General features: G+C 38.1%; 1 protein-coding gene across 1 annotated transcript in view; it reads right to left on the minus strand.

Moving 5' to 3' along the window:
* NPAS3 (neuronal PAS domain protein 3) overlaps positions 1-22,915 on the minus strand; it is a gene marked incomplete at its 5' end in the record, with an annotated part of 876,143 nt that overhangs the window by 232,898 nt on the left and 620,330 nt on the right. Inside the window, one exon of the mRNA XM_011999525.1 lies at positions 10,927-11,016. Within this exon, the coding sequence (XP_011854915.1) occupies positions 10,927-11,016 (90 nt within the window). The remainder of the gene's footprint in view (positions 1-10,926; positions 11,017-22,915) is intronic.

A 22,915-nucleotide genomic window follows, 5' to 3' on the forward strand; every position in this document is an offset into this window, starting at 1 on the left:
TGTCTAACAGACAAAAGGATCCAGCCAGAAACTGACAATAGGAAACACCACCAACGGAGTGTCTTAATTTTATAAACAGAATATATGAATGCTTGGATTTCATCTCCAGGAAACATTTGCTTTTTAGAAATACTCATACTTGGCACTCTCTCTCCTCAGTACTGCTGACAGTTGCAGTCAGTTATTACACTGTTGTGACTTGGAAGCTGATGCCCCCAAACAGCTCAAAATTAGTAACGTCATGATTCAGGATTGTCTGTTTTCCCTTCAGCTTGCTAATCTATGCTTCTTTTATAATTATTTTAAAAGGCACTATCTGATTTCCTGAGCACCGCCCCAGGTGTTCTAAGTGATAATGAAAGGATAAACATATCATCCAGTGTCACAGAGCAGTTGTGACATTTTAGAAATATCTTCAGTTCAACTCTTCTAATTTCCATGTATGCTACAGCCAAGGTTGCAGGCCCGTGTTTTTACTAAAGAGCTGAATGAGTCCCAGTAATTGCATGATTTACTTGTCTGCTCAAGTGAAAAGGTTTTGAAATGTAGTGGAATGGCACGGTCCTTTCTTGGTCTTTGCAAACCCGGCAACGTCAATTTTAATTAATGAACCGGAAAAATTATGGGGTTTTTTTATTATTATTTCAGGGAATTGGTTCCTAGTCTCACCTCTTATTTTCCTTGAATTTGCATCTTCTGTCCTCAGGGATGTGTAGACTTTTGTAATTCACACAGATATGTAGACAGGACATCACAAGCATGCAAAACCACTGCTGCACAGCACTTTGAAGTGACCCTGGACAACTAGACTGAACAGTCGGATCGTGTTTTCCTCTTCCAGACGACCAAGTTGCAAGCAACATTCCCATTGCACTTGGCAACCAAGGCTGAGGAGATCTGTGCTTACTAGGAGGGATCTTAAAAAGTTGTCTGCCAACAGAATCTCATTTTCCATCCTCATTTCTGATTGATCTTAAAATGGAATGCCTCTGAATACTTTAATTTTTGTGCCTCTCTCTCTTTCCTTCATTCCCTTTTGATTTTGTAGATTAGATAACAATCTCTGTATAGACATTTAAAGCCCAAAAAAGGAACTCACCACTTAAAGGAACACAAATACCCCATCTGTATTGTAATACAAATAATCTCTTACTTAGTCATCTGGCAGGTTTTTAGCCGTAACGTTTCTTAAAGCGAGGCAAGCCTGTACATTTTATGGTGAAGAGCCAGATCTTTACCATAGATAGAGCTAGCATTATCATTCACATTTTCTGGAAGTATTTCTGCATCTCCCCTATTTATAAGGACAAGAACATTTAGTACAAATGTTTTTTAAGTTCCTAATAAATACCAAGTTTAACAAGTAGGGACTTTAGCCAGAAAGAATTATCGAAGAAAGCAGAGTAGGAACAAATACCTGAAGGTCAGAGCTATAGAGTAAAACTCAGAGGTTCATGAAACCATCTCCTATCTGCATGTTCCTTAAAGCTTTAGCGCGTTCCTAGTGAAGAACCAATTTTTTATTGTTTCCATGGCAAAGCAGTGCTAAACAGGATTACCTGGGGTCCTAAAACAATGTTTCTACTGGCGAGAGAAGGCCAAGAGGGAAGGGCTTTCTTAATATAAAGTTTGCTTCTCCAAAACCTAGATGAAAATCTAAACAGCGTCTGTAATTATTTACCTGATACCCAAATGCATGTTACTGACATACTTCCTAGGTTCACCAAAACCCACACATGGCCCACAGGTATCTGTGTTACCTCTGCCAAGGGCCTTGAACTGCCCTAAAACATCCAATCTAGGCCGTATTTTTTCCTTCCCAGGGAAAACTTCTTTCTGCATACATTCTCTTGCTCTCAAAAAGTTTGCATAGTTATTGAAAGTAATAGATTTAATCTGCCAGCACATTAAAAATTAACGGATCAGAGAAAGTTTTTGTCTTATTATTGAATGTGGTAAATTTGCAGCTGTAGGAGCCTGAAAGGAGGAAGAGACACCCAAAGGAAAACCTGGTGTGCTGCTTTAGTGAATCATTTTGGAAATTATTTATATCTGTAGATAAAAATGCAGTAGGCATGAAAACCATATCAGAAAGAAACCAATTGTATGCATTTATAAACATATATAGACATGTGAATAAACACATATTTACACAAAAATGCATCAAAAGATACTTTAAATAATTCAACTGCTATCAGTCTCTTTCACAATGATGATTTTAAGGAAAAGAGATTACATCTTTGGACTGTCATTCCAAAGAAGGGAGTGAGGATGAAAGATAAAAAGCCATAGGGCATTTGTTGTCTAAAACTGACATCAATTTTCAGGTTACCAGCCTAGTTCTAGAACTTATACAAAAATCTAAAGTCAATTTCCTTATGATAGTCCTACTGAAATTATCACTGAAATTGTTGCCATGTTACTTCTGTCATGAAAACCATATCTTCTTATGTAAGAGCTAAAACCCAATATAGATTGAATGTGTGTGTGTAGAAATGAAATTTGGATTTCACATGAATTTAATGATTTTATGACCTCCTTTCCAGAAGGTCAAGCTATTTCTTATTCTTCATATGAGCAGTTTGCATTCACTCATCATTCTTATAGGGTCCAAGCTAACTGAGGAAGGATAGCCAGCTTAAGTGTAGAGGTATTATTTTGCATATACTGCCTATATAAGCACCACATTATGGACAGAAATTATCTTTACTTTCTAACTTTGCATAATAAAATAAGCCATTAAATTAATACCATATAGAAAATACTGCTTGTCAGGCAAAGAAATGTATATTGCTTTCCAGAAAACCAGGGACATTACATTGCCAATGCCTGCATGAATAATACATGGGTTAATTCAGAAAAACACCGTTTCATTATTTAAAAATGAATAAATTACCGACTTAGAATGATGACTAAATTTTCTTAATCTTACTTTTTGCTCAGTGCTCTACTTCAAAATGAATCTGAAAATACTATTTGATCCACACAAATAAAATTAACCAGCTCCTTACAAAGTATTTTTTTTCTGACTTGAGATCTCCTCAACTATAAAATGAAGAATACTCCATCTTCCTTTTTTTTTCTTGCTCACTTTAAGTCCAGAAATTAAGAAGCAATGTAGGTCTTCAATTCATACATTTGAAAATGGTAAGCTTATGTTGAATTATCCTGAGATTCTATGATTCAGTCTAACAAGAAAAGCTCCCTGTGCACAAACTTCCTGTGTTTTAGCCTCACTGTCTGGAAAAAATATGTTCAAAGGAATAAATAAGAATAACATGATTCTCACGTACGATGACGCACACTTCTTTCATTTTTTTTCACAGATAGTGGTCTACTCTGAAGACCTGTTAAAAATCAGTCCCATTTGGGCACTGATGAAAGCATGAGGAGAGAAAGAAATGCACCTGTAATAAGAAATTAATTTGGAGTTAAAATAAGTAAAACATCCCTGTGCAGTGCATTTAGGCTGAGCATAAAGTGACAGCCAGCAGATTATTCTACCGATTTCTAATGCTGGAAATTCGGATGGCATTTACTAGCATAACCTTTCAACTCTGAGCACATCAATAGAGGCCGACAGTGGCTTGAAATATGATTCCTTGCAGATAGCATATCCTCATTCATCTGACTGTGCTGCTCTGTGCTCCATTGCACAAACAGCGTCTCACCCACTTCTGAGAGGACACTAATAAAAAAGGCATCAATTTTCAGCTCTAGTACTACTGTGATCTCTTTATATGTTCGACATCCAACATTAAATTAAAATGCTGTTATAAATCCTACTTTCTGAATCTGGAATGAGTGTTGGGTTTTTGTCGCATGAGACTGCAGCAAATCTTGTCAAAAGCAAGGAAGCACGTCTTGTTCACTCAGAATTAATGTTGTGGATGAAAGAAGGAGGTAAAAGGGGTTGAATATGGTGAACTGAGGGTGTCAGAGGCAGTGGGGACTGGGGCTTCAGGGTGCCAAACCAGGCAGGGTGTTGCTGCTTTCAAGAAGTGGCTAATCAAGAATTGTAATTATCAACGACAAGCTGTGTGGCAGGAAGATTACTGATCAACAGACACACACATACACACATTCATACATATCAATAGAAAATTCTAGGCATAAAAAAATTGTTGATTCCCCTGTGGAAGAAAAATACTTTCCAAACACCAACGGTCCTGAAGAAGCCCTGTGGATTCTATCAAATCTCTGCAAAGAGGCTGCCATTGGGATTCAAAGCCAAATAGCACAGGTGACGTGCTATCTGGGCCTTATGTCATTGTTACATAATTTTAAGGTTATAAGAGACATACCTTAAATCATTGGATTGTAAGAGAATAATATTATTAGATACTGACATGTATGACTTAAGAGAGTTTCAGAAGGGTTCTATGTAAAGATGACAGGGGAGAGAGGAAAAAAACACATCCTGCAAGTACAGAGAAGAAAGAAACTGGTTATCTTTTTCCATTCTGCTCAAGGTGGCAATGCATTATAAGAACATTAGGGATTTTTTCTACTCTTTCTGGTAAAAAGATCCCTGCAAATATAGATGATCACCTAAGAACTATGAACTAAAAGGTATTAGGAGCTTCAACAAAGATACAGAGCACAGAGCTGTATTCTTCTGCCTGGCTCATTCATAATTATGGATGAAATAAAGAGGCATGTTTGCCTATTTGGAAGGGTGGGGTGGAAGGAAAAGGGGGAAGAACGAGCAGTTCAATATCTGGATCGAACAGAGGAACTTTTTCCCCCAAGGATCCTGCAGGGAGGAACCTTGACATGCACAAAGTCAGAACGTAGACAAAGTTGCCCTGGTGAGAACGATAAGGTCACCCGTGGGATTGCTGAGATTATCTCTGTCAAGCACTCGGACAGCATGCAGTCAAATGATGCATCATGCAGTCATTTTCGGGGGGGAAAAATCAATTTCTTCACCAGGTCGCTATTTGCTTTTCAAAGTGCCCTTGTAGGCCTTCACCACCAAGCATTTATCAATTTAAATGTTGTAAATTGATAATGTGCCACTGTGCCTTGTACTGTTTCTGAATTATTTTGATACTTATATTTTCTCAATAGTCTCCAAACCCTCAGAGCTTCCACCTTCAAAAGGGCATTTTTCTTTGTTACACCCAGAAGTGATGAACTTTTTATGATTAGTGTACAGGAGAAAAATGTAGACTTGCTAGTTGGGGTGGGTGGGGGGCGGTCACAGCTGCAGAAATTTATATATTTTTCTTCTTTTTTAAAAATTAAGGTATGTGTACTTGAAATATTTTGAAAAGGGGGGCCATAAAGCAGTATTTGCATTCATTTATTAAAAGAACTCCAGTTACCCTAGCATTGAATAAATTTAGAACACCCACTGCAAAAATGCTAACACTTGGCTCCATCATTGCAATCCCTCTGCTGTGTTGAAATAATACCTTTTTTGTCTTTATATTCCAGCTCTCTAGGATGTGATGATGCCAAACAAGAGAATAACTTGTAAGGAAAGCTAATGTCTTCTCTTTTTTAAACCCCACTAAAGAAATATATATATATATATCTTTTACAAGCAGGGAAGTAAGAGTGTTAGCTACATACTAACCTCAACTTGATTTGCATTGAAAAACACAGAATGGAAGAGTGAGGCTTGCACTTTGGAAAAGCAAAAGAAAGACATGGCAGTTGCAAAGCATCTTTAACCTCCAGTGATTTATTGGCCCTCGGCCAAGTTATCAGGGGAATCTAATTCTTCTTTATTATTCAAATAAACCACATTTGGCACCATGGTTCCCTTTCAGAATAGCTTCACAAATAGACTGAGCTCTGTCATTTATTTGACCTTGTACTTGTGTGCTGTAGCTGTAATTTTATTTGCCATTCTATATAACAAATGCAGAGAAATCTAAAATATGGAGATGAACAACAGGATAAGGAAAGGAGTTTATGGCAAATATATCTGCATGGCTTAAAAAAAATACCAAATTTAAAACAACCACTAACCCCCTTTCACCTTCACCTCTATTAACTCTTATTATAATCTGCAGCCACCCTGCCCTTTTCAGCAAGCTGCCTTGAATCAAGTCAATTTGTAACCTTGTCTGCAGCTACCTTCTGGCTGGCTTACAATAGCCAGGAAATACCTTATATAAGGGTGAGAACTAGATGAGAAAAAAGGGAAGTGACTCATTATGTGCACGAGGGGACTGGAGGCAGTGGGGGGTGATTAGAACACATTTCAAGAGAGGCTTTAGCTGGCACGTAGGGTATTTTCTAATGATATCACCCCATACAAATGTGTACATATCCTGGCTTGCTCTAGATCTCATTTTGTTGTAAACAGGACTCTACATTAACCTGAAAGCACTTTGCTGGGATAGGTGTGCATCAGAATTATCTTGTCTCACCTCACTTTCCAGAAAAAATGTTTTCAGAGGATGTGAGTCCAATTGTATTCTCTGGTTAACTGAGTCTCTCATGTCCTCTGCCTCTGGCAATGATAATGTGAATTTCCCATGAGGATTTAGAAGAAAATGCAGGATGTGAGTATGGGTGAAGGAAAGCCGATTTGAAACCATGTAAACCACCAAACTAGCCAATGCTATTATGAGACCTGGATGCGGGAACAGAATTTCGCTCTCCAAATGGTCTTCCGCACAGCTATGGCTGGCGGGGAACGGGCTTCTGCCTGTTAGGAGATTTGTAATTTGGGTCTTTGTGTTTGCTGTGTGGATCACGACAGCCTTGCTGTGAATATGGACTCCAGTGGAAGCAAACTGATGTCATAATCTACAGGTTAGCTCTACCAAAATTGTACGTGAGATTTTCAGATTTCAGTCCCAGAAAAACTTTGCTTTCCTTAAGAAACAATGGTTTTTCATTTTTGATGGTTGACTGGATTTCCCTTTTTGCTTTGGTTACCATGAAGCTCATGGTTAAATCTGAAGCTTTAATAAAGACCATTTGTACTAAATGGTCTTTTTATGAGCCCCTTTTTTGTGTTTTCCTACTATGTGGTAATAGTTTACCTACTTTTGCTTATCTCCTTTTCCTTATTCCCTAGTTCTATTTTGACATTATTTTTATCATATGTGTTTATGTAAGCTATTTCAAATCCTTTGTGGAAAGAGGAGAGTATAAGCCAACAAATAAATATTTCTCTAAGCTTTAAATCCTATATCAACTAGAAATATTTTTTATTTATCATGTAAAGTCTCTTTTGGATTCTTTGGCGATTAAGCCCCTTACATTTTGGAAGATATTTCATAAATGCTGGCCATATATCATTGCTACATTTTCAGGGTTAGGGAACCCATTCTGTTTTCTTAATTCATTTTCACGTCTGCCTGTTCCATTATAGCTAGAAAGCAGAGCTGTTATGAGCAGCTCTGAATGCCATCACCAGGTATAAGAAGTTATTTAGTCTCTATGCAAGCCAAACTCAGCATCAGTATGTGGGAATCTTCTTTTAAGATAAGGCCTCTTGGTGAGTAACTGGGAATCATTTTTACACAGGAAAGCAAGTCAACAGTGGATACTTCTATAACCTGAAACCACTTCTTGGATGTTGTTAGGTTAAATATATACATCTCTCTCTCTCTCTCTCTCTCTCTGTGTGTGTGTGTGTGTGTATCTGGCAAAGTCAAGAGGATTATTGAGGAGGTTCAGAAATCACCATCATTCACTAATTCCCATAATTACAACAAGATGAGAATACTTTAAAGAGAATACCCGGCAAGCACATGCCCTGGACACCAAGAGCTGTCCCACCCAAGGGAGTGTCAAAGAGAAAATCCGCTCTGGCTGTCTCTATCCTCACGCTACACAACAGAGCTCAGTAGAAGGTTCCCTATCTTGTTTTATTGTGAGCTAAAAAAGAATTCTAATTCTTTCCTGAGCAGAAGCTGTTTTAAAGCCACCACATTTATGTACACATTGAAAGAAAATAAAACTGAGGAAGGGATATCTTGAGAGTTAGAAACACAGACACAGCTATGCTCTGCAACAAACTGACATGCTCACAGTCCTCCTCAACAATTTCACTGGACAAGTCTTTGATGACAGAGTTACACACTGTCTTTAACAAAACTATTTGGAAAGGAAAGGAGGGACCATAACTTTATAGATTGCTTATCACTGTCTAGAATTTGATGGAATAACCACTTAGCCAAAGTTGTAGAACATAAGCAGAGCATTTGGTTTGCATTTGATTAAGGGTGTGTGTGTGTGTGTGTGTGTGTGTGTGCGCGCGCTCATAAAAGAACAAATGCTTAATTGACTTAGAGTATATTTACTTTGTATATCACCCCACAACCCCTACAGCTGAAAAAAGGCATTGAAGAAACTTGGAAAGAGTTGTGTCTTGGGGACTTCGATTTCTCTATTAGGACTCAGAAACTTAACTGGGTAGAAAACTCTTTTCCAGAGTTTTAGCATAGATTTTTTTTTCTCTCATGCTTTGGGTATTTAAAAATATATCATGTTCTTATCAGATTATTTTTATGCTAATGCAGAACTATTCTTAAGCTTCAGTTTTGAACACTAAATGCATAAATTGGTATATGCAAAAATCACTTTTAGGTACATAAATTGGTATATGCAAAAATAAATCACTTTCTACTGATTGACCCCTCATCAATTCAGTTGTGTAGTGCTGCCAAATGAAGGCCCATATCTCCTATCTCGTAGCCTCTACCTGCATATTTGACAGTTTCTGCCAACGCTGAACACATCCACCACAGGAGAAGGCAATGGCACATTTTGGCCAGGGTCCACCCCTGGATAAGTCAAGATGCTGACTACTGGGATGTGCTTTAAAACCCATTATATATAAAATCTGGGACTGACTGCACAGAAATTGCCAGATACTGGACCATGTCTACATAGCTGCTTTATTTCACAGAAACATCCATTATTTGTTTCAGATTTTACGTGATGATACAGTAGAAAAGCAGCTAAATAAAATACTTTTAAGGAGAAACCAGCATAGGGTTAAAGCCAAATTTTTCTTGAACAGATGATATTTCAGATGGCCGCACTATTCCAGATGCATCAATTTCCTTGAAAATCCAATCCATATATGTGCATATGCTGTGCTGGCAGGAGGACTGACTGAAATGGCCAAAACCCAAGAGCTAATATTCTTTTGGCCAGAATAATGCAATTATTATTTTCCTAGCTATCAGTCTAAGCATACAGAGCCATCTGTTATGCAAAGCAAACATACACATCTCAATTACAGAAAATGCAGTTGCCTTGACAGAATTTGGATTACACCACTAACCAGGGCTGTAAAATGTGTTTTGAGCTAGTATATAATGGATGCTTTTCAGGAGTTCCCTAATTAGCATTTACCTGCTTAAACTAATTATTCATCCTTCTTCTTTACTGGCTTATTAAACTTTGCTGGATACCCTGCATGAAACATGAATATGTGCATTGCAGAACAACAAACAGTGGTGTTTTCAGTTCTATATGGTAATAACAACATCGCAACATGGTGGCTCGCCAATTTCAAAATTGAAGATTCTCAATACTAGGTCCCAGACAGATTAAGACAAGGCTTAAAGTCTATTAAAGGCTATTACAAAACCAGATCTTTCAACAAGATACAAGAATACTAATACTGAGTTGACAAAAGCTCGGTTTCTATCATTTGGTTTGCTAAAGTCCACATAAGATAGAATTACTCTATACACTATAGTTGAGAGCTTGCATGTTCCTCAAAAAGCATTAACAGAACAGACCCTTGTTTGGATTCTCAACAGTAAATAATCAAATTTGGCAGTGGTTCTCCTCCTTCCCCAAGCCTCCTCACATGCCAAATATCTCTCTCTATTATTTTCCAATGTCTTTCTTGATTTAGCTATTACCCGGCAAACTCACTAACAGCCAAAAGGGTCCAGACTTGCTGGATGCCTCCTTAGAGCTGTGCCAACTTTCAGAAGCAAGGAGTCTGGGGTGGGTCCTGTTTTAAAGGAGAGAGACAAATCTTATCTCTATCTCTAGCTTCAAGGGGCAACTGAATGAGCGGTAGATTATCCAACTTGGCAGATCATCACACACACACACAGAATCCCTCCCACCGAGGCAGTGTTTTCCTCATGCCAAATCACCAGATGAAAGGGGTCAAACTCAGCCAATCACCTGTATGGGCGCAAATACCCAGATGTTCAGCCTTTTTATGCAGAAAACATCTGGATAATTAGCTGAATTGCAAACCTTGCTTCAGGATATTTTGGCATTCACTAGATGCAGCCCATGTCTTGGAATTCACTGGAACTTAAATTTTTGTGTTCCAGGGGAATTTCGAGAAGTAACATCCAGGGTTTTTGTCCCTGGCCCGTCAGCCTCCATTTTCTTTTCTTTTACTCTCCAAAAAACACATGTGAGTAATTAAATGGCAAATAATGAAAAGCTATCTTATTTTATGAAATCATCTTTCAGCATTTGGAAGCATTTGCAAAGGCAGCAAAATATATCCTTGCTGGAACCCTCCCTGCAACACATTTTAATGGTCTCTTTCAGTATTTCTTGACTCCAAATGACTCCTGCCATTGTGTCAGCTCCCAGGACAATGCAGGGTACTCCATAAACATCCAGTAATAGGACACAAGGGAAGCACTATTAGTGTGTCCCTCTCCTACCGGGCACAGAGGTTTCAAAGTTCAAAACAACCAAGGGAAGAAACTTCATTTGTTCTCAATAAATTAATAATGATCCTTGCGGGGTGGGGAGGGGAACTAAAGTTTTTGAGCACAAGTTTATTCTGAATGTTCAACACTGACACACAGGTTTCTCACTGACTTTGAGAGAACAGTCAGGTAAAGCCATTAAATAATAAATTTGATAATTCATGCTAAACAGAATATTCCTTGAAGAAGGAAAAACATGAGGCTGAAGAAGGCTTCATAATCACTGCCAAGAATCTAAAATTGTTTTACTTACTTGTGAGAGGCCTAGGTAGATGGAGACTGTTTCGGAAATGTACAAAAATTTTCCTTCTTGATTTAGTGCAAATACAAAGCCATCCAGGGACTGCAGGAAAAAAAATATAAATAGATTAATAAATATAAAGGATGCAGATTTAATTAGTAAGGCCACTGAGAAAGCAATACATTGATTTTTTTTTTTTTTTTTTTTTTTTAAGACAGAGTCTTGCTTTGTCTCCCAGGCTGGAGTGCAGTGGCATGATCTCAGCTCACTGCAATCTCTACCTCCTGGGTTCAAACAATTCTCCTGCCTTAGCCTCCCGAGTAGCTGGGACTACAGGCACGTGCCACCATGCCCAGCTAATTTTTGTATTTTTAGTAGAGACAGGGTTTCACCATGTTGGCCAGGCTGGTATCGAACTCCTAACCTCAGGTGATCCGCCCCCGCCTCGGCCTCCCAAAAGTGCTGGGATTATAGGCGTGAGCCACCGCGCTCGGCCACGCTGAATTTAAGACCATTTTTTTCTCCGTGTTTAATGAAAGTCCTAAGATCTTTTAGTATTGCATTATACATGAATAAATTAAATGTCTGAATTAAGACTGAAAGCTTTCTTTTACTTTAGGGACTTATGTCTCTTTCATTCTGATCAAGATACATTGCATTCATGTACAAAATAAGGTCATGCTGATTTTATGAGATGTTGCCTTTATTTTTTTTTGGATTCAGTGGTTACTGAGATTAAATCAGCAAGATTCTCCATTAAATAGTTGAACAGGAATAAAGATCGTAATGAAATGAAAGAAGAAAAGGCTTCCTATATCAAGAGCAGGTAAAATCACTACTTGCACTACTCTGAACATCAACAATTTGCTAATTAATAAGGAATGATGCCTTCTTTACTCCTAGTGCCCACTATGTTAGAACAATAGGAAATGTCAATATATTAAGGGATAATGTTTATGGGCTGCAATCTGACAAACTGTAATCCTGTTTTGCAAAACTCTCTATTAAAGTTTTATAGCGACAGTTCTAGTTTCTATCACAACTCCTGAAATGGAACAAAAGAAGAAAGAAAGAAAGAATAAAGAAAGAAAAAGGATGCTACACATCATCTGTAACTCCTAAAACCTCAGTCTACTTTCCCAATGGAGGGTTGCATTTTCAGTTTGATGAATGGTGTAAATCATCATGAACTCCACCTGCAATACAGCATCCAAACTGAGGTTAAATTTGTTTCAAATTCTTGCAATCCAGTGCATCCTACACCCTCTGTCATCCTCACATCTTTTGTTTTGCTTTATATTTATTTTTAACAAGGTAGATTGCACAAGTGCTGCTTGTACAAGAAAAAGTTTTTAAATGTGAGTGGTGTTAAAAAAAAAAGGCTGTGAATTTGCAAATACAGGAAACCCATGCTAGGAACAAGGTATGCGAAAACACTAAATTAATGACAAAATTTGTAAAATATAGAAAGGTGGAAGAAGTGTGTAAATTTAGTTAGAAATATGTACCTTCTCAAATCCTAGGAATAATTTCAGTCTCCTAAAATACTGAATTTTGGGGAGACTATATATTATATATATTCTTATATATGTATGTGTGTATATATATGCATGCATACAGATACACACATACATATATATGTCTGTATGTATATATAAAATTTGGATTTTCTGCCAGATACAGTGGCTTATGCCTGTAATTCTAGCACTTTGGGAAGCTGAGGTGGGCACATCATTTGAGACCAGGAATTCAAGACCAGCCTGGCCAACATGGTGGAAACCCCATCTCTACTAAAAATACAAAAGTAGCTGGGTGTGGTGGCACACCTGTAATCCCAGCTACTTGGGAGGATGAGGTACAAGAATCACTTGAACCTGGGAGGAGGAGGTTGCAGTGAGCCAAGATCACACCACTGTACTCTAGACTGGACAACAGAGCAAGACTCTGTCTCAAAAAAAAAAAAAAAAAAAAACAGTGGATTTTCCTGTTTCCTGACATGTTTTCACTGCCCCACTGGTCAGAAACTGTGGATGACACCTAACCCCCTCCTCTGATTTCTTGGGTTCTGAAAACAATTCAAAAGTCACATTATATTGTTCCACTAAAGAGCAAATTACATGATAGATGAGCTTTTAGCTACAATAATACAATAATGCCAGCTTACATTTATTAAGCATTCTGTGCTAAGCAGTTTGCACATATTGTCTCTTTTAATTTTCACAAGTACTATATGAAATTATTGTATTATTATCCACTTTTTATATACAGGGAAATTGAGGATTAGTGAAGTTAGGCAACAAGCCTATTCCTAGTTTGGAGTTTAGAGTTGAACTTTGGCAGTGGGACTTAATAACTAACTATACTACCTTCCAATAAAAATAAAGATTCTCTAATTGATATGTGTGAATTAATGAAAAGGCGAATACTCACAACATTTCTGAAATTAAAATATTTACCCTAAGAGGCAGCCTGTGACATCTTAAACATCATCCCTTGTTTTTGAACAATTTGTGTTCAAACGATAGAATCCTCCCACTGTGGGTACAAGACAGAGGGGAAGTAGGATGGCAAGAAATTACTTAAGGTATTTCCATAGGAGGTTACCTGGCCACCTTTGCTTCGAAACATTTCCCCAGAACCAGCTTTTGGGAATAAAATACTGTACTGTCTAAGGGAACTGGGCTCCCTACCTTTCACAAAACTGCAAACCCTCTGGGCCCTTTTCTGATAGAGCCTTTCAAGCGCAGGATGTAGTATAGCAGAACCTCACTTTGAACCAGTGCAAAGGGAGAGATATTTCCTTCCTACAAGTTTGGGAAGGATCTAATTTCAACATATCTTTACCTCAAACGAGATGTCTCCTGAGGATGACTCATGAGAATTAGGCCCCTCCCGTTTGTGACTATTCCCTTGGAGCTTATAAAAGGGCTTGTTAGGTTTTCCTTTTGACCTGATAGCCATGGCTTGGTACACAATCACAGAGAACTGTGTAAGTCATCTTCTCAAATTTTAATGTCATTGTCAATTAGAGCAACAACACAAACAGAGATCACAGGAGAACTTCTAAGGACACAAGGGACAGTTGGAAGCCTGGCTGGATGCAGAAGGATGGACTGATGAAGCTGGTGTGGGGATAATATCCTATAGTTCTAAACCTTCATTTTACAGGGGAGGAAACTGAGGCACAGAGAGGCTAAGTGGCTGGACAAGCTCAGATGGCCAGTTGGTGGCAGAGGCAGGATTAAATCTTCTTCACTCCCATAAAATTATTAAAACGTTTATGGCACTGTATGCTTCTGGTTGGCTTGTTCAGCTCTCAACTAGAGAATTTCTGAATCACTGAATTTCTCAACAGCGAGGCGATGCCTTATGTATCTAGCTGGCACCTAACAACCACTCAATCAGTTTTCATGAAATCCAGTTCTACCTCCATGCTCAGTGCTCCCTTTTCCTTATATCACAAATACCGTAATGACTACTAAGGATGGAAATTATTTTCTTGAGGAGTCCAGTTTATGGACTTAGATTATTTACAGATTCAGATTCCACAGATTTCTACTATGGCCTGGGATACCTCCTGATATTTAGAATAGAATGGATTATTTTATGTCCTTCAAAGCACCCAGTGCTATTTCTGAATAGATGTGTCATTTGCTATCTACGCATATCCTTTACTTCCTCACTAAAAGGGATTGTGAGTTTTAACATGAGGTTCAGATTTCATGTACTTACTAAAATATTTGAGGAGGTTTGGGCACCATAGCAGGGTAAAAGAATATCTGGAGGCTAAACATCTGATGCTATTAAGCAGTGGCGATCTAAGAACTGGCCAGTTTTGTTTGGCAAAAACAGAGGCTTCAACACATGTTCCAATTTCCTAGTGAGATTAAAATGAGTCTATGTCTACATGACACAAAGACATCCAGTCAATTCAATTAAAAATAACGGCCAATTTGGTAGGGGGAAAAAACAACTAGTTAAATTAGTTGTTAGTCATCACAGAAGCAAAACACACACACACACCCCAAAAATACGGTTAATTCACCATATTTTTCACTTTTATGGTTATCATTTTGGTCGATTATACCTATAGTCTAAGATCAATGTCCATATCTCAGATTTGATTACCTTTCAAATAAAAAATGGGATATGAAGTCAGGTCTAAAGTGGATTGCCAAGGTCACTTTTCACATAGCCACTACCTTCTGATTCAGCATTGCCTCTGTCTATAGTTAGCTGTATGTTGCCACTTAGAAAAGTTTGAAGGGTAGCATCATTGTTGGTTTAAATTGGGTGTTATCAATTTAAAAAGGTGGGAGGAGGAAGAAAACATGCAGTCAGTTAGTCTTAGAAACCAAGTGTGATTAATCTGAAAGGTCTGTGGAATTTTTAAAAAAATTTTTGAATCAAGAAAGCTATTATATACTGCGCTGTTCAATCACTGCAGGCTACTTTTTAATTTTTTTTTAAACTGCCCACTGTTTTCAACAGGCGCCAATTAAGATTCTGGGGTCAAAGGGTTAATTACATCTTCTTACTCACTATGTAGAATTTTCTGATTATTAACTAAGGTTGGATTAAGATGAAAAAGAACCTACACAAATGTTAATGCTAGTCCCTCCTCAAGAAGATTTATTATAAAGCCATGCTGAAATCTATCTGCTTTCCTCAAAGCAGATGGAGAACAAAATCTTAGAAGAAACAGTAAAACAGACATTTTAAAGACATGCAAGTATCTGATTTATCAAGACAGTTTTCTTATTACTGAAAACAGTTCTTAGCCATCCAGACAGGGCTGATCGGAGATTTCCTTTGTCACATCCCAGTAAGTCTATGAGGTACACATGCAAGAAGTGAGGCTTGGATACAGAAATCAGGAGTTACAGCATCTCTGAATAATAATGCCTGTAATTATAATTTATATCCCCTGACATCAGTGTAACATATAAAGTGTAAGGCATAGTTTCTTAACCCCAAAAGCTGAATGCTTCTAACAGTACTTGTCAAATGATGAGGTTATTTCCTTGCAGGGTATGGAACTAACCACAGGTTCATGATGGAAGGTGTACTAATGTTTAATGCATTGTGCTAAATGGATTTATATTTGTCAAAGGAGTTTTGCCTCTGCTTTCCTTTTTGTGCATATTCCTCTGCAGCCAAATTTCACAGAGTGACATCTTACCATGGTGCTCCTATAGGGACAAGTTTTGAGTATATAAGCACTCTGAAATTAGTAGTTCTTTCTTTGACATTCCAGTACAGAAGGGGGAAAAATCACCCCAAACTCTTTTCCTATGACTTAACTCCAGTTAGAGAGAAGAATTACCAGTAGGCTAGGTTATTTTAATGACAGATTATTTTAAACTAAGCCTTCACCATCTGTTCCACCCCCTAATTATGAATGCAAAAAGAACATATTTCACAATTACATCAGTAAAAAAGTAAGATATACATGATTTAAATGCATGCATGTGCTCCTTGTCCAATGTGCCATGCATCTGTGATGTCCTCCCAATTCAGGCTCAGACTGCAGAGAAAATGTCCATACGTGATAGAGTACAATCTCTGACATACTCAACTTTCCCTTCAAACTCAGGGTTCTTCACTGTTGTGACATAACTCTGTTAGGACAACAGCAGAGCCTGAATTCGAGCACTATGCTTATCAGACATTAGAAGTGAGCAATTTATAGCTGCTAAGACAGCTTCGCTGTTAATAAGGAGAGGTTCTGTGAGAAAACTGCCTCCATTCCCTAAGCAATGGGCTAGCCTTGGGAAGAAGTGGGTCTGTCCTTGAACCATATGAGAAGCCTGGCTGGAGAGTGAGGACAGGACTCCATTGCCTATCTTTCCACTCTGTTTTGGCAGCAGTTAAAAGAGTTAGAAAGAAAAAAAAATTTCTTAAATTTTTTGGCCTTTAGATACAATCACACTTTGATAGAGCTCATTCAAATGCCATATTGCCCTCCGAATGCACTCAGGAAGTGATGCTATACTGCTCAGGCACACACATGTGGACTCCCAGAGACTTCAAGGAGAACCTGGCTGGTGCCCAAAGTGCCCACATGTATCTGTTTATGGGGGAGAAAAAGATTCACAAATTGTGTCTTTGCAATCTGACTTTTAACAATCCAGCACTGTGCAGGAACAAAAGCCTTATTTTCAGAAATAAGAATCTAAGTCAAGTATATTTTCTCAAAGTGGATAAAAGCACACACATCAAAGGTTTAGACTTTTATTTAACCCTTAAGAATCTCCAAGAGCTTTCTGTTCCTTCCTTTGCCTTCCAAGGAGTCAACTGCACAAAGGATAGCATAGGTTCATATGGTCAGGTACCAAAAGCCACATGTTTCCCAATCACAACACCAAATTAGATTAGTTAAATTTGACTATTTTTCTACTAAATAATAAATATAGAACAGCAAACTGTGATGCCTCAAAACACCTTTCGTAAGGGTTTCCTACAACATGTAAGTCGAAACATCTTAGGTGAGAAAACAGTTAAGAGCCATAGACGGCTTCTCTTCGGTCCTTAAAAGAGAGGCAGCAGAATAAAGAGGCAGCAGAATAAAAGGAGAGACACTGAGCTAGCAAAATCTTAAAACATGAGAGAACAAAGACGCCCACTTTCTGAGCAAGATGAGGTTTTGCTTCTGCTCCTTAAAATTCCATTTTGGGGAGATGTGTATCAAAGTGCTGACCTTTTTTCTCCAGGATGCTAGTTTAGGCTTTACTTCCAGCCTTGAGGGATGCAGATTTATGAATCTGAACATCCAGCCAAATGGACAATAGGCTCTGGTCAAAACACAGTGTGGCATTTGATGGAATCACACTGGCCTCTGAGCCACAGGGGCTACTCCATATTATCTCTGGTTTGTCCTAGAGGAACCGGGGCTCCACCTGGGGCATAGGTGAGCACATGCTCCTTTTGCCTCAAGGAGAGGATTCCCAATAGTTATTCTAAAGCACAAATATTAATTGCAATGCTACATCTGCTTTACATACATGTGGTATATTAAATTACTGAATGGTAGACTTCCGAATCTAAGGGCTCATTCCTTATTGTGCTTCTCTCTCATTGAATTCAGAGTTCTTTTTCAAGGTAGAGGAGGAATCCCCACCTTGGCAGAAGTAATATAAACAATACATTGCACTGGTCCTGAATGGCCTAAAAATGTCACTGCTTTGCTTTGGCTAGAAATAAGCTGTTCACTTACACACGGGTACCAGGTGTCTTTCAAGTTGTTGGCCTTAAAAAAAAAACAACTGAAAGAAAAGAATGACAGCTGTTTACCTTACATCCTGTCGAATATAGACTACTGGAAAGGAGGAAGTGGTCTTCAGTTTTTATATATATATATATAATATATGAATCAAATATGCTGTTACACATATCATATATAATATATATTGCATGTATTGTTATAGGCTGTCATAAACAATGCTCCGTTCACTCAGTATTCACCAGGGAAAAGAAAAGGGAGCAAATATTTGTTAGTCACATTACATAGGTCACATATGAGACTGGTATTATTTAATCCTACTTTGCAGATGAGGAAACTGAGGTTCAGAGAATTTAAACCCATTGCTCAATGTCACATAACTAACATGCGGTAGAGCTGAGAACAAAGGATCCTTTGACTGCTTTTCCTCCCACTGCTGAGACTACCTGCTGGGTATTTTAGTTGTTTCACACCTTGATATAGCTGTGCGGAATCCTTGCTTCTTCCAGCATTTCTTTCCACACAAGTGAGTCTCACACTCTTTCTGTTTAGAAAACTCCTGTTGACTGCAACAGAAAGCAACTGTTGAGCTCTTATTATGCATCAAGCCCATGACAGCCTGGGGTTCGCAAAGAGGACTGAGACAAGGTTCCCAATCACAAGCTGCTTTCTTAAAGAAGACTCATCTGTGGGATCCAAGACTAAGAAAATGAATAAAGTTGAAAATTAACTTTATAAAACAGAAAGCCCCAAGGCAAAGGCAGTTTCCAATTTAGGATACCCTGAATACACAGTGGGGACCCCTGAATGACCCAGCTCCTAGACCTCTTCTAGGTTGGTATTGTTTTTGGGAAAGGCATGGAGTGCTAGATTTGGAAAACATGCAATCAAAAGACCACCAGACTTGGAAGAAATTCCCATACATTGGAAGAAGATCCTAGAGCCCAGCAGTGGACAGGGAACCCCATAGGTAATAAATAATCCCTAGTAGAACCACATCTCCAAATAGGCGGCTGGTATGTAAGACTAGACCACACCACATACAAGCTGGCAAGAACAATGACCCCATTTCCTGTCCCAGAGTTTTTCATTCAGATTTATATGTTTGCTTTTTCCCCCTTCTCTGGTAGTATATACATACCATTTTATATAGAAGTCAATGTGAAAATAAGATAGACTACAGACATTTATTTTATAGTCATATTTACCTGAAAGTACAGCCTCGCTTACCTGAAAAGACATCCCTGATGTTGGCAGGGAAACTCATAGTGCTTCTGTTATGGCTAAGTATGATATGAACCTGACTGTTTACTGGGCAGTGGGTCACTTTTCAAAACAGGCTCTTAAGAAAAAATAATAAATGCTTTGTACAGGTATTCCTTTAGGTAAGGAGGTTTGTGTTGGGAGTAGTAACAATGATTAAAGAATCCCTTAATGAAGTTAGCATATTAAAAGACCATTTAGAGACCTCAGACACTAATCTGGTGCATTCATGTGTTTTATTTCTAGGAACGTTTTATTTGTATCTCTAGAGAAAAGGCATAAAAAAACATTTGTACTCGAAGGAACTTGATGGTTACAAATATAGTTCAGAAATTCTGGTTGGGGATAATTCATGGGCCATGAAACCCTTCTATGTTAATTTCAGGAAATCATTGTAACTAGGTTCTTTGCTCTTTATTTTATATATCATTCATATAATTAACAATTAATTTTTAGTAGAACCACATACAGCTATAAATATGATCGGCTGATAATAGAAACTAGTATTTAGTTCCTGGAGTCAACAATGCTCAGAACTGTTTTTAATATTTTTTGTAAGTAACTGCATCTCTTCTGGGTCCTTCACTTTACAATACTGAAATCTTTATATTGCTTTTCTGTGAATTCCAGATGCTTAGAGGCTACGTTGCTTCACTGCCTTAGCTCCAGAATTTAGCTCCATAATGAAACAGAGATACATATTTATAGGGAAATTAATTATTCTGATGGAACTGAGACCTGGTCCTGAATGATCTGTGGATAAACAACTTGGTTTACCACTTGCTATGGCTCTCGGCTGCTTTGCTAACCTTTCATTTCACAGTTGGCTGCTGAGTGTAGGTGAGGACCAGTAAATGCTGCCTGTCCACAGAGTTCTCATCCTATTCAAGGCTCCAAGGAAATGGAAATGCTTCTGCTTTTATCCCCATGTGCCAGACTATGTAACACATGTGAAGTAAAAAAGATTATAGATTGTTATGGTTTGCTAACATACTTGCATATATCCAGAACATAACAACTAATATCATAAGAAATCTTCATCAGTGATGCTCTAGATGGCATCCTTCAAAGTAGAGCAATTCAGCTTGTGAAATTTGCTAGGACCAAATTTGTTAGGTGTACATTAAATGACAGTCTTAATTTATACAATTAAAAGCAGCAATGCTTACTAGGGAGACTGAGGCAGGAGAATCATGTGAGCCCAAGAGTTTGAGGCCAGCTTGAACAACATAGTAAGACCTCATCTCAAACAAAACAAAACAAACCCCAAATAACAAAACAAAACAACAGTGGTGCTTAGCTGTATCGATCCTGGTTTCTCCTCTGTGGTGTACTTCAGGAACAGAATGAAAGGACTGAGCTGAGATATGGGGATTTTGGTGTTGGTAATTTTGTGGAATGATTTAGTAAAGAAGAAAATCAAATTCTGGCATTTTCCACTGGATTCCTAAACTGAATCTTTTGTTGTTTGTTTTTCAAACAGTGAAAAGTGAAACTGGAATTTTCTTCCTCTTTCTGATTCTACTTCAATGACTCTTCTGACTGGAAACGAATTCAGTGCTATCACTGAAGAGGGATTGGCCATTCATTACTTGAATCTGCAAGATCAAAAGGTGATTTCACCAAAATCTCAATGAGCTTGAATAGGAATCATGGGAATGAAGTTGTCTATAAAGAAGGTGAGTAGAACTAACTGAAATACGAAAATAATGTCTAAAGTGACTGCCTTGAAGGTAAACACAGATATGTTAAGGTGATTTGAAGAAGGCAAAGAATGTAACTAAACCATTGAAACCACTGCGCTGACCATCTGTGTGCCTTTCTGACCTACCATATCAGACAGCAAAAGATAATAGACTCACATATCTTCTGTCTTAGTCATCTGACTGATATATCAAATAATCACTGTGATTGTTTTTTTCTTTAAAATCGGTGCTCAGCCTGTAATCCTAGCACATTAGAAGGCTGAGGTAGGTGAACCGCTTGAGCTCAGGAGTTTGAGACCAGCCTGGCAACACGATGAAGCTCTGTCTCTACCAAAAATACAAAAAAATGTAGCTGGCTCTGGTCCCACACACCTGTGGTCCCAGCTACTCAGGAGACTGAGGTGGGAGGATCGCTTGAACCTGGAAGGCAGGGGTTGCAGTGAGCTGAGATTGTGTCACTGCACTCCAACCTGGGTGATAGAGTGAGACTCTGTCTCAAAAATAAAATAAAATAGGTGCTCAGATTTGTTTAAAAAATATTTGAAAAGGTATACTTCAGTATTGTCTTGAAGTGAAAGATTTTATGCAAGTAATAGATTGTGGGTAGCAAAAAGCAAATTATATCCAGTTCATGAATTGTCACTGGATGGTCATTTTTTTCAGACACGATTTGTTCTATATATTTTGAGATGCCTGGGCATTTGGTTATAAATAAATATAAACATGTTCACAAATGCTCCTGTAATTACTAACTGGGGAGGAATCATTTGTTGGAGCTAATAATGCTACCATATACATGTCCCAGGGCAGAAGAAAGTGTCAATAGCTTTTGTCCAGATATAGCCTTTCCTTTCCCTCAGTTCTGGAGTGCTGTCCACACACATGATCTCTCCCTTTCTTGGGTTCTTTAGGTGAAGTCAGAGGTCAGTAGCTGGTATCTCAGCCAAAGAAGAGCAGACCTTGTTATTCTGCTTTTTCCTAAGCAGCACAGTGTTAGCCTGCTGGGAAGGTATAACTTAGTGTGCATTTTCAATTGGGCTATTCGGAATAGGTTGCCACAGAACACCTTATATCTACTTTTGTTAGAGTCCTTATCACCTAACACACCTGAGTAATCGCTGGGGAAACTGCTTTCAGTGAATTAGGACAATGTAGTTTACTGAAGTTGCATAACAGTCATAGCATTACACACCCTACGAGGGATTTGCTGTGCCAATAACCTAGGTTATGCATGATCTATTCAAATACACTGATGTGTCAATCGAAAGGAATTCCAAAAGAAATTTGGAGTTGGTCATATTGATAATTCACTCACTAGAAACCTTGAATCAATAATCTTAGTATAATTCTAATGTGCATAATGATTATTTACCCACTCTTTTGTTTCAAATAGCTGAAGATGTGTTAGAACAAAACTAATTTAAAAATGGATATGTTCTATCATTCACTACATTTGATGAATAACGGTCTACATCTCAATGACTACTAGACTTATTAAAATTAGTATACAGAATTGTAGACTAATTGTAGACTAAAGTGGCCTCAACCATATATAGCAACAATACCTTCAGTCACAACTGTCACCTCGTACTTAGTCTTTCTCAACGTTCGATGTCAAAGGCATCCGAATTGCCAACAACAATGGTTGTAAGAAGGGACAAAGATACTGATTAATTTCCAAGTATTATTTTTTCACTTGGCCCTCTGCCTGATTTCTTTTAAGAGCTGGGCACATGAACTAATACTTATTTTCATTACTACAATGGTAGTTATCTTAGTCTAGAATCAGAATACTACAAGATGATCAACT

This window comes from Mandrillus leucophaeus, unplaced genomic scaffold (assembly GCF_000951045.1).
Source record: "Mandrillus leucophaeus isolate KB7577 unplaced genomic scaffold, Mleu.le_1.0 Scaffold596, whole genome shotgun sequence".
Lineage (NCBI taxonomy): Eukaryota > Metazoa > Chordata > Mammalia > Primates > Cercopithecidae > Mandrillus > Mandrillus leucophaeus.